The sequence below is a fragment of the Dromiciops gliroides genome, chromosome 4, assembly GCF_019393635.1.
Source record: "Dromiciops gliroides isolate mDroGli1 chromosome 4, mDroGli1.pri, whole genome shotgun sequence".
In the NCBI taxonomy this organism is placed as follows: domain Eukaryota; kingdom Metazoa; phylum Chordata; class Mammalia; order Microbiotheria; family Microbiotheriidae; genus Dromiciops; species Dromiciops gliroides.
The window spans coordinates 59,902,423-59,915,034 of record NC_057864.1 but is presented as its reverse complement, the minus strand read 5'-3'; the positions used below and the strand labels follow the sequence as shown (position 1 = coordinate 59,915,034).

Below are 12,612 nucleotides of genomic sequence, written 5' to 3'. Positions count from 1 at the left end.
CTCCAAATCCAGAAAAAAAAAAGAATTGTAGAATCTGGATGCAGATTGAACCATACTATTTCTATTGTTTTTGTTGTTGTTGTTTTTCTTTTTGAGGTTTTTCCTTCTTGCTCTGATTCTTCTCTTATAACATGACTAATGCAGAAATATGTTTAATGTGATTGTACATATATAACCTATATCAGATTAATTGCTGTCTTGGGGAGGGGGAGGGAGGGAAGGGAAGGAGAAAAATTTGAAACTAGAAATCTTATTTTAAAATATTTAAAACTATCTCTAAATGTAACTGGAAAATAATAAAATATTTCTATGAAAAAAGAAAAAATAGCTACAAGCTATTGGGAAAACTGAAAAGTAAAAACCATTTCTAGATCAGCACTTCACACCACATACCAAGATAAGCTCAAAATGGTTATATTATTTAGACATAAAGAGTGACTAGTGAAATCTGGGAGAAATTACATATCAGATCTCTGGATAGGGAAAAAGTTTATGACCAGACAATAGAGAGGTTAACAGTAGACAAGATGGATAATTTTGATTACATAAAATTTAAAAGTTTTTGTGCAAATAAAACCAATGCAGCTAAAAATAGAAGAAAAGCAGAAAACAAGAGGAAATATCTTTGCAACAAGTTTTTCTGATAAATGTCTCATTTCTAAAATATATAGATCTGCATTTGAGAAACGGTCAAAGGATATGAATAGGCAGTTTTCAGAAGATGAAATTAAAACTATCTACAGTCATATGAAAAAAAATGTTTTCTGTCACTACTGATTGGAGAAATGTAAATTAAAACTACTCTGAGGTACCACCTTACCCCTATCCAATTGGCTAATATGACAAAAAGGGGAATGATAAATGTTGGAGAAGATGTGGTAAAATTGGAACACTAATGCACTGTTGGTGGAGTTGTGAATTGGTCCAACTATTCTGGAGAACAATTTGGAACCATGCCTAAAAGGTTTTAAAACTGTGCATACCCTTTAACCCAGCAATACCACTAGTAGGTCTGTATCCCAAAGACATCATAAAAAAGGGAAAAGGACCTACATGTACAAAAATATCTATAGCTGGTTTTTTTGTGGTAGCAAAGAATTGAAAATAGAGGGGATGCCCATTGATTGGGGAATGACTGAACAAGTTGTGGTATGTGATTGTAATGGAATACTATTGTGCCATAAGAAATTATAAGCAGATAGATTTCAGAAAAACCTGGAAAAACTTACATGAATTGATGCTGAGTGAAATGTGCAGAACCAAGAGAACATTGTACACAGTATCAACAACATTTTGTGATGATCAGCTGTGATGGATTTGGCTCTTCCCAGCAACACAATGATCCAAGCCAGTGCCAGAAGACTTATGGTAGAAAATGCTCTCCACATTCAGAAAAAGAACTATGGAGTCTGAATGCAGACCAAAGCATACTATTTTCACTTTTGTTGTTGCTTTTTTGTTATTGTTCTTGTTTATATTTTCTTGCATTTTTTCTTTCCTTTTGTTCTGATTAATGTGAAAATATGTTTAACATTATTATAATGCATAACCTTTATCAAATTGCTCACTGGCTTCGAAAGCAGGGAGGAAAGAGAGGGTGGGAGAAAAATTTGGAACTCAAAAAATATCTTTACATGTAATTGAGAAAAATTAATATAAATAAATAATTTTTAAAAAACAAATAAAATATAGAGAACTGAGTCAAATTTATGACTAAGAGCTATTCCCTAATTTCTAAATGATCAAAGGATATGAATAGACAGTTTTCAAAGTAAGAAATCAAAACAATCAAAGCTATATGAAAAAATGCATTAAATCACTAATGATTAGAGAAATACAAACTAAAACAATTCTGAGGTACCACCTCACATCCATCAGATTAGCTAAGATTACACAAAAATGAAAATGACAAATTCTGGGCAGGATGCAAGAATTAGATACACTAATGCATGGATGATAGACCTATGAACAATTTAGAACTATGCCCCAACAGCTCTTAGACTTTAAATGCCATTGGACCCAACAATACCACTACTAAGTCTACAACTCAAAAGATCAAAGAAAGATGGAAAGGGTCCGTATGTACAGACATATTTATAGCATGTTTATATTCATTGCTATGAAGAAGGTTCAATTTCATTTAAGAAGCATTTATAAAGTACGTAGTATGTGAGGGGAAGCTAGGAGACTATAGAAAGGAGGCCTTGGTGTCAAGACCTAGGTTCAAGACAAGTCTCCAACTGGCTGTGTGACTCTGGGCAAGTCACTTAAACTCTCAGTACCTCCAGGAAGGGAAGGGAAACATAGAATAAGCATTTCTATGGTGCCTACTCTGTGTCAGGCACTGTGCTAAATGCTTTTTATAAATATTCTCATTTGATCCTCACAAGAACCCTTCAAGATAGGTGCTATCATTGTCTCCATCTTACAGTTGAGGAAACTGAGGTGGAGAAAATTAAGCAAATTGCATAGTATCACACAACTAGCATAGCATGTGATAGCAAAGATTTGGGAACTGAGGAGATACCCACCAATTGGAGAATTGGCTGAACAAGTTATGGCACATGAATGTGGTAGAATACTATCGTTCTCTAAGAAATGATAAAAGGGATAGTTTTAGAAAACCCCAGGAAAACATGTATTAACCGAGGCAAAGTGAAATTAGCAGAACTAGGAGAATAATTTATAATAATTTAAAACTAATCATCACAAAATATTAAATAATTTAAATAAAAAATAATTTAAAATAATATAATGGCAATACTGTAAGATAAACAACTTTGAAAGAATTAGTAACTCTGATTAACACAATGATCAATGACAATTCTGAAAGTCTCATGATGAAATATACTCTCCCACCCCCAGAAAGAGAGCTGATGGATTCAGAATGCAGATTGAAGTGTATATTCTATTTCTTATTTTTTGCTTTCTTTTTAAACAAAACTAGTGAAGAAATTTGTTTCATATGTACATATGCATTTGTAATCTTTCGTTTTTCTTGCCTTCTCAATAAGTGGAAGTAAGAGGAGGGAAAGAATTTTAAACAGAAAATTAAATAAAATTGAATTTTTTACAAAAGAATATTGATAGTGAAGAGCACTGGACTTTGGACTTAAAAAAAGATTTGGGTGGTAATCAGCTTTATTTCTAACTCTGCATAACCTTAAATTAAGTAACAACTTAAGATCACTAGGTGGTAAAAAGTAGAGAGAGTGCTGAGCTGGAATTGGGAAGCCTTAAGCTCAAATCCACCCTTAGACATTTACTATCTATGACTTAAGAAAATCATTTAGTCTGTCTACTTCTGTATCCTCATCTGTAAAATGGAAATGATAACAGTAGCATCTAACTCACAGCATTATAGTGAAGATCAAATGAGATAATATTTGTAAAGTGCTTTGCAAACCTTAAAGAGCTATATAAATATTTATTAGTATGCTTTCTATTCTTCCAGTTGTATTTGCAAATTTTCTCTAGAAATAAGCAAACTGCACCACACTTAAAGGAAAAGCCACAATATTATTTTTTCAATATTTCCATGATTAACGGGAGACTTGTTCTCTACTATGTCACAGCTCCCCCTCACATAATAAGAGTTTAATAAATGTTTGTTGAATTATATTGAATTCATTTAACAGTTTTGCCTTGGGCAGCCCATGTAATGGTGGAGTCCTATTATAAAATGTCTAATGTTGAGTAAGAGCAATATTGTGACAACGATCAACTGTGAAATGATTGAGCTGCCAGGTGGTGCGATAAATAGAGTACTAGGTCGGGAGTCAGGAAGATTCATCTTCCTTCCTGAGTTCAAATCTGGCCTTAGACACTTAACTAGCTGTGTGACCCTGGGCAACTCATTTAACCTGGTTTGCCTCAGTTTCCTCACCTGTAAAAAATGATCTGGAGAAGGATATGGCAAACCACTGCCCTATCTTCACCACAAAAACCCCAAATGGGGTCACAGAGAGTCGGACATGACTAAACAACAACTATGATTGAAACAATGATCCAAGACAATTCCAAAGGACCCATGATGAAAAATGCGATCCACCCCCAGAGATAACTCATGAACTCTGAGTGCAGATTGAAGACAACTTTTTTCATTGCCTTTATTTTCTTGTTTCTGCAGCGTGGCTAATATGGAAATATGTTTTTCATGACTTTATATGTATTATTTTTTTCATATTGCATCTTTTTCAATGGGTGAGGGAGGGGTGGGAGGCTATTTAGAACTCAAAATTTTCTAAAAAAAATGAAGGTTAAAATTAAATTTTAAAAATAAAGTAGCTAATTTAGATCTTAAAATATTTTTCAACCCTTTTGCTGGTCCACTTGAGCCCCCTTATGTACCTTTATGCTGAGAAATCAGGTATTTCAAAGGATATGCCTTCCCTTAACCAGAATCAATTCCATTCATTTCCATTCTATTTGTTTTCCTTTCTCACTTGCTTGAAGGACTTTTCATCTGGAATTTGGAAGAACCATCCTAAAACATACATGTAAGAAAACACCTGCAACCGTTTGATTCCTATTTACACAATACTTCAAGGCTGACAAGCCCCTTCCTCTCAGCAACATCAGGAAGGAAGGAGGGAGGGAGTACAAATATGACTTCATCCATTTTACAGGTAAGAAAAATGGTGCTTGTTAAAGTGAGGGACTTGCCTAGAGCCACAAGATAGAACCAAGACTCTCGCCCAGCTCCTCCATCTCCCAAACCAGTGCTCCTCCCTCTCCACTGAGCTGCTTCTTTCTTTCATTTGCCAAGTGCTTTATAATTGTTTTGTTTAGTTCATAGAAAAGAGAATCAGCATTGTGGTTAAAGCACCTGACTCCAAGCCAGGAAGACCTGGGTTCAAATCCAGCTTCTGAAATATACCGTGGGCTAGTCATTTAACTTCCCAGTATTCTAAGCATCTCTCCAAGGCTATAAATTTAGAAAAGGTGCCAGCCTGCATGGGAAGATTGAGTTTGCCCACCTGGGAATTACCTTAACTAAGTAAATCCCAGATCCAGTCCCTATCCCTCTTCCATTTTTTACATATTGTACTATAAAATGGGACTTATCCCATTTCAGGAAGTGAGAAAATGGACATAGAGGAGTAAAGTAAATTGCCAAGGACCTCAAAGCTGAAATTAGAAATGGATATCCCAGGGCAGCTAGGTGGCGCAGTGGATAGAGCACTGGCCCTGGATTCAGGACTCCCTGAGTTCAAATCCGGCCTCAGACACTTGACACTTGCTAGCTGTGTGACCCTGAGCAAGTCACTTAACCCCAATTGCCTCACTAAAAAAAAAAAAAAAAAAAAAAAAAAAGAAATGGATATCCCAGGAGCAGCAAAGTTCAACTCTTTCAGTTTCTGAGTCAAGGTGACCCTTATATATTTTTTCACTCTGGAATCAAACTATGACCATTAATGATTCAATAAAATCATCTACTGTAAGGAAAAAATAACAACAATAATAACTAGCATTTATATAGCACTTTAAGGCTCTCAAAGCATTTTACAAATATCAGCTCATTTGATCCTCACAACAACCCTGCAAGGTAGGTCCTCTTATCATCTCTTTTTTACCCATGAGGAAACTGAGGCAGAGTGACTTTCCCAGGGTTACACAGTTGCTTAGTGTCTGAGGTCAGATTTGAACTCAGGTATATCTGACTTCAGATCCAGAACTCTATCCAATGAATCACCTTAGATGCCTGAAGTTGACTTCCCCCACCCCACCAATCAGGAGTCAGGAAGACCCTAAGTTCAAATTCAACTACAGATTCTTATGAGCTGTGTCATCCTGGGCAAGTTACTTAACCCACTTTAGCCTCAGTTTCCTCTTCTATAAAATGAGGATAATAATAACATCTATCTCCCAGGCTAATTGTGAGAATAAAATGAAACTGTTTTTGAAAAAAATGATTTGCAAATCTTGAGAGCAGCTAGGTGATGCAGTGAATAGAGCTCTGTGCAGGGAACCAGGAAAACTCATCTTCCTGAATTCAAATCTGGCCTCAGACACTTATTAGCTGTGTGACCCTGGTGGGCAAGTCACTTTAGCCTTGTTTGCCTCGGTTTCTTCATCCGTCAAATGAGCTGGAGAAGGAAATGGTAAACCACTCCAAGTTCAAAACCCCAAATGGGGTCACAAAGAGTCAGACATGACTGAAATGATTGAACAACAACAAACTTTAAAGTTCAATATAAATGCTAGCCATATGTGACTAACCACATGAACCCTCATTGATAGAAAAGGCAGCATGAACCCAACTAATCCAGGTGCTAGCTCTAAAAACCCTGACCTGAGAGAATATGGAGACAGAAAGAGAAAAGGACATAATTAATAGGAGGGAGAAAGAAAGAGAAGAGGTCACAAGAAAACAGACTAGTCAGAGACCTGCTGACATAAAAACCAATAGAAAAAGCTTATGCCAGTGGAGAATTTAGCATTTAAATTATTTCTAGTAGTTTGTGAAATGTTTTTACTCATTCTCCGTTGAAACACATAAACCCTCAGACACTTCACACTTACTAGCTGTGTGAACCTGGGCAAGTCATTTAACCCTCATTGCCCAGCAAAGAAAAAAAGGGAAAAAATAAAGAAACACATAAACCAACAGTTCTTTTCTCTCTGTGAATCCGAGGCAGTGGAGGTACCCCAGAAATGTCTGGGATTCAAACACAGGGATTTGAAATCTTGGGTTGTCTGTGGGACCTCATCATCATCAAATCTCCTAGTCTCAGTTTCCTTATATGTAAAATTGGACTGATCATGACTGATAAATGAGGATAAAATGAGATAATATTTGTGAAATATTTTGCAAACCTTAAAGTACTACATTTTTTTTTAGTGAGGCAATTGGAGTTAAGTGACTTGCCCAGGGTCACACAGCTAGCAAGTGTTAAGTGTCTGAGGCCAGATTTGAACACAGATACTCCTGACTCCAGGGCCAGTGCTCTATCCACTGTGCCACCTAGCTGCCCCAAAGTACTACATTTAAATGCTAGTTGTCATCATCATCATTTGAATGACAACCTGTCAGGGATGTTGTGAAGATATAATATTTGTCATTTTTTTTGTCAGGTTCTATATATAATTCCTTTGTGGGGAGGCAGGATTGAGCTACAACATTGGAATAAGAGCTTCCCAGGTTCAGAGATTTCCCTTTCTTTCTAATAATGGAAAACAAAAAATTACGTTTATTATCTCATTTGATTCTTACAACCCTGTATTTTACAAATCAGGAAATTGAGGCTGAGAGATATTAAGAGATTTACCAAGAGACACACAGCCAGTAAAGGTCTGAGGCAGTGAACACAGTGTATAAACACAGAACAAGAGAAAAAGAGGCTATTAAAATCTACTTAAACACAAATGCTTAAAATAATCCGATAGTTATGTGAGGGAAGAGTGTTACGGAAGTTTCTAACCAGGTGCAGAGAGCAAAAATACAAAATTAAACACCTGACTGTTGTTCCTTCTGCCCTGATTTTTATTCCCATCAGTAAAGGTGGCTCACTGCTTTCCCTGCAGAAGTACCTTCATGTTACAAATAATATTTCACTTCCAAAATTCCACTAGGGCACAAGGAAGAAACCATTTTATTTATATATACACAAGTACCTGCATAAATAAACACTCATACAATATAAGGCAAAAGACAAAAATGTAGCCATCTGACTCAAGGAAAAATAGTCTATTGGGTATTTATTTGACTTTAATCTTTATCAGCCAACACTACCCCCCCCTCTCTCTCTCTCTCTCTCTCGCTCTCTCTCTCTCACTCTCGCTCTCGCTCTCGCTCTCTCTCCACCTCTGTGTCAGTCTCTCTCTCTTTTTCTCTCTGTGTGTATGTCTCTGACTCTCTGACTCTTTATGTCTGTCTCTGTGTGTGTGTGTGTCTCTGACTCTGTCTTTCTCTGTCTCTCTGTCTCTGTCTCTCTGTCTCTGTCTCTGTCTCTCTCTATCTCTCTCCTTCTCTCTCTGAAGTCCTGACCCCAGGAACTTCCAAAATTATTACAAATACAGATGCTTCCTAATATCTGAGGCTCTTGAATCCAGAATTACACCCATGGGTCATCAGCTAAAAAAATGGATGCCAATTTTGCTATTTGAACATGCTAGTTATTTGCCTTCATAATGCTTTCATGACTGAGGGGTGAAAGCTCTTTGTGTTCACATGAAATCCCCTGTGAGGACTGGTTTTGATAGAATCCAAGAATCAACGGGTCTTTCTTGGACCATGCCACAAAGAATCATTTCCACTTTTGTTACTTGATACAATTTGGCATTTTATAATTCAGTCAAATATCACAAGAACCATGACTTCTCCAAGGACATCCACCCTCTGAAGTAACTCCAAATAACACTTACCTCAAACACGTAGGAGAAGTAGAAAGAGGGATAACTCCTCTTGTCCTTCACTTTCCATTCTCAGGAAGTCAGAAAATCTAACAAACTTGCCTTGCTCAGATGGTAACATTTCAGGTTCAAAACCAAGTTGACTGCACCACAGTCATCTCTCTCAACCAGAATATTATAGGTTGTACAGTTTATTATGAAAATTGTTTTCTAAGATTTCCAGCAATTTACACAGGGCTGGAAATAATATTCCTTCTAACAAAGACAGTCCCATCCAATTTCCCCAAACCTACACAACATGGCTCAAACAGGTGACTACCTACTCAGACAACTATCTTCCCCCAGGTTTCTACATTGCTGTCTGAAAAATTAATTATGTTAGCCTGGGGCTGGAGCGGGGAGGAAGGAACAGGGTGAAGGGGACCCTTTGATACAGTACTCATGACCGTGTTTAATCAGCTCACACACTGTTCCTATTTGAAAGTCTGTGTGCACCCTGTTCAATATTCAAGGTATATTTTAATTCCCAGCCCAGCCCGGACAAGGCAGAGGATCAACTCACCTGCCATTCTTGGTCACGATCATTTCATTAGTGACTTCCTTGAATCTCTGCCAAAGGGCTGCATCCTCCAGGATTATCTGAAGCTGCTTTTCTGTGGGGTCCCCTTTCTCCCTCCCTGCCTGGAGCTCACTTTCCACTACATTGAGCAGGCGGGAAACTGTGCAGTCACTAGCATTCTTAGAACCCTGGTCACTCATGGTGGCTTTGCTCCCCACCAACTTCTTTGGACAGCCTGACACCTCCACTCCTTCCTCACCTTCCCTTACTAATCAAACCCAAGCTGAAGCAGCTGACCAGCTGGGTCAGGTTATGCCCCTCACTCAGTCCTGATCTCCTTGTCTGATGCCCCTTAAAGTCCGCAGAATATACCACTAGCATATTAAGGGTTCAGGGTTTTTTTTAACTCTCTTAATTACCCATTGGATCAGGTGGGAGAGAGACTGACTTTCCCATTGGCTGCCACACAGAGAGTAGACATTTAAGAAGAGTACTCCATTCAAATTATCAGGCTTTTATCTTCTTGTACCTGAAGAGGGCTAATCGGTGTATTTGAGGACCATTTTTCCATTAATGAAAATTGTTCCCAGCCCAGATTGAAACAATACAGGGAAATCATGTTTGTGTAAGCCTACTAGCATGTGGCACCCATGTGTAATAAAGTTTAAAGAAGTCAGGCCCTTGGAGGAATTGATGCCAAAATAATCTTCCTAAAGCATAGAACTAACCATGTTCCTCTCCTCCTTAAAATATCTTCAATTACTCCCTATTGCTCCTGAGATAAAATATCATCTTAGCCTGGCATTGAAAAACCTTCTCTGTCTGATACCAGCCTGCCTTTCTGGATTTATTTTGTGTTAGTCCCTTCAGCCAAACTGGTTTCTTTAACCATCCCCCATCCTTCACCTTTCATCTCCCACCTTCATGCCTTTGCACAGGTGGTCTACCATGTGTGTCTGCATACCCTCCCACCCTTCTCATGTTCATTTCTTAGCTTCCTTCCAGGCTCAGTGCAGTTACCACCTGCTACTGCTAGTCTTTCCTGATCTCTATAGTTATTACTGCTTTCTCCTTCCTAAAACTCTCTCTTGTTTTTGCTTATCTACTAACATGTTCTATCCCCCAATAAAATGTAAGCTTTTTAAGGCAAGGACCATTTGAAGAATTTATCTTTGCATCCCTAGCACCTAATGCAATAACTTGCACATAGTGGGCCCTTAATAAACATTTCTTGAATTTAATTGAAATGAAAGGAGATGTTGGGGAAGAACCTTGATAAATTTATTGATTATTATTGATCCCATTCTTAATATTTTTATTGATTTATTGATATTTTCTTATCTTTTGATTGATTTTTCTTGATTTATTTGATTGATATATTGATTTATTAATGTAAGAATTGTTTATTTTTTTCTACCCCTTCTCAATGTTGGGGAAAGGGAGGGAAAGAAAGGAAGGAAAATATCTATTAAATGATCACAAAGTAATAGGAACACAATACACATATCCCCTACAATGTTTTTTGATTGACAAAGTGAGCTGAATGACCTGAATCAGTAGGACCCTAATGGCCAAGTCCCAGATTTAGTTTGGAAGTATTCTGATAAGGGAAGATAAACCATTCTCCACTGAGCACTGGGAGCCAGGAGAGAGAGCAAAGGAACAGGGGCTCTAACCTAAAGAGAATTAGGATGGGCAAGACTCAGCCTGAGCAACTTAAATGAAAGATGAGGTTAGATTATCACTTTGTCAAAGACCGGGTAATTTCCTTAAACAAATTCCTAGTCTGTTTTTCCTGAATTTGTAAATCCTTTTGTCACTTGTAAGTAAATCCTAGAAAAATGAGAGGCATCGTTACATGGTAGATAGGAACCTGGATACAAGAAGATCTGTCTTCAGATCCCATATCAGGAACTTAATAGCTATGTGACCTTGAACAAATCACTTAACTTCTCCAGGCCTCGGTTTCTTCATCTGTAAAATGGGGGTGGGAAGGTGTTGAATACAATGGCCACTAAGGTTCTATCAAGCTCTAAATCTATGATTCTAGGATCCTATCAAAGACACTTTATTGGTAGAGAGCTTGTGAGGACAAGTAAGCAAAACGGCCATGGAGACAGGAGAAAGTGACCCAACCAAACTGTCATGCTGACCCAGTCAATGAGAAGAGCCAGGCAAGAATTTGATTTTCCTGAGGATTCTCTTTGTAAAAAAAAAAATACTCCTTTTTTACATAAGAGTTTCCCATTGGGAAAGGAAAAAGAAAAACATTTTCCATGGAGGACAAAAGTCCCCAAGTACCCATTCTCCAAAGAGCCTCAGTTTCTTTATTCAGCTCTGGGGCAGGGCATGAGCCTCCTCCAACAGGGGGATAAGAAAAAGGGTTCTTGGCTGTCTGACTCAGATATTTCATTGACTCTGCTCCTGGGCACTATCCTCAGGATTTGACTTGAGCAAATATTGCTCCTCTTGAGTAGGATGTCTTCTGAAATGAAGGGACCAGAACTAAGGAGCCACCATAAGAAAATGACTTCCTGCTGGGTTGAAGATCTCATCTGAACTCTTGAGTAAGAGGGCTCACAGCTTATGAACCTTGGCACAGTTCCTAAGAATAGCCTCTGACCAAACTCCTAGGACTTTGCCAATGATCAAGTAATCCCTATTCAAGTTTCAACCAAACACAAGCCTTCTCAGATCATTAGAACCAAACCTAGGACATTCATGTACCATGATTTGTTTGGGCATTCTCCAGGCAATGGGGCATCTACTTAGTTTATTATTCTTTACTACTTCAGAGTGCTACTGTAAATATTTTGGTGTATATCAACCTTTCTTTTTATCATTGACTTTCTTGGGGCAAAAGGCTAGCAGTAGGAATTCAGGGATAAAGGGTATAGACAATAATTGACATTTACCAAGCAGTTTGATTACTATATTAATGATTAATAATAATAATAACTGGCTTTTTTCCTATTTTAATTGATTTTATTGGAATAAAATGAAACCCTTATAGGTTAACAGTTAACAAAAGGAGATTTACTTGGTCATGGCACAAGAAGCACATCCAACTAAGCTACAGACTGAGGACATCCAAAGTTGATTCAGCTAAGCCAGGTCTTGCCTGAGCTGCACACCTCAGTGCACTAGCCAAGTATCAGAGTGGGCCTAGAATTCCTCTTGCTTCTTTTGTGCTCACGCCACCAGCAAGTGATGTCAGTAACCTGAGCCCTTAGTTCCATGGGTCAATCAAGTCTCAAGGCTTCAATACCTTTTTTTTTTTTTTTAGTGAGACAATTGGGGTTAAGTGACTTGCCCAGGGTCACAAAGCTGGTAAGTGTTAAGTGTCTGAGGCAGGATTTGAACTCAGGTAGGTACTCCTGACGCCAAGGCCGGTGCTCTATCCACTGCACCACCTAGCTGCCCCGCTTCAATACCTTTTTTTTTTTTTTTTGGCGGGGCAATGGGGGTTAAGTGACTTGCCCAGGGTCACATAGCCAGTAAATGTCAAGTGTCTGAGACCGGATTTGAACTCAGGAACTTCTGAATCCAGGGCCAGTGCCTTATCCACTGTGCCACCTAGCCACCCCCGCTTCAATACCTTTTAAGAAGAAACTAACTCACATGAGAGTGGGAGCTAAAATATTGTTCCCACCACACCCTCCCAAAGAACCATCCTTTGTAACAAAATAAAAGGAAGA

The 12,612-nt window shown here is 38.2% G+C and overlaps 1 protein-coding gene across 1 annotated transcript in view; it reads right to left on the bottom strand.

Moving 5' to 3' along the window:
* Nucleotides 1-9,114, bottom strand: part of TBX19 (T-box transcription factor 19) — a 48,084-nt gene extending 38,970 nt beyond the window's left edge. Inside the window, exon 1 of the mRNA XM_043963964.1 lies at nucleotides 8,918-9,114. Within this exon, the coding sequence (XP_043819899.1) occupies nucleotides 8,918-9,114 (197 nt within the window). The remainder of the gene's footprint in view (nucleotides 1-8,917) is intronic.
* Between the last annotated feature and the right edge of the window lie 3,498 nt (nucleotides 9,115-12,612).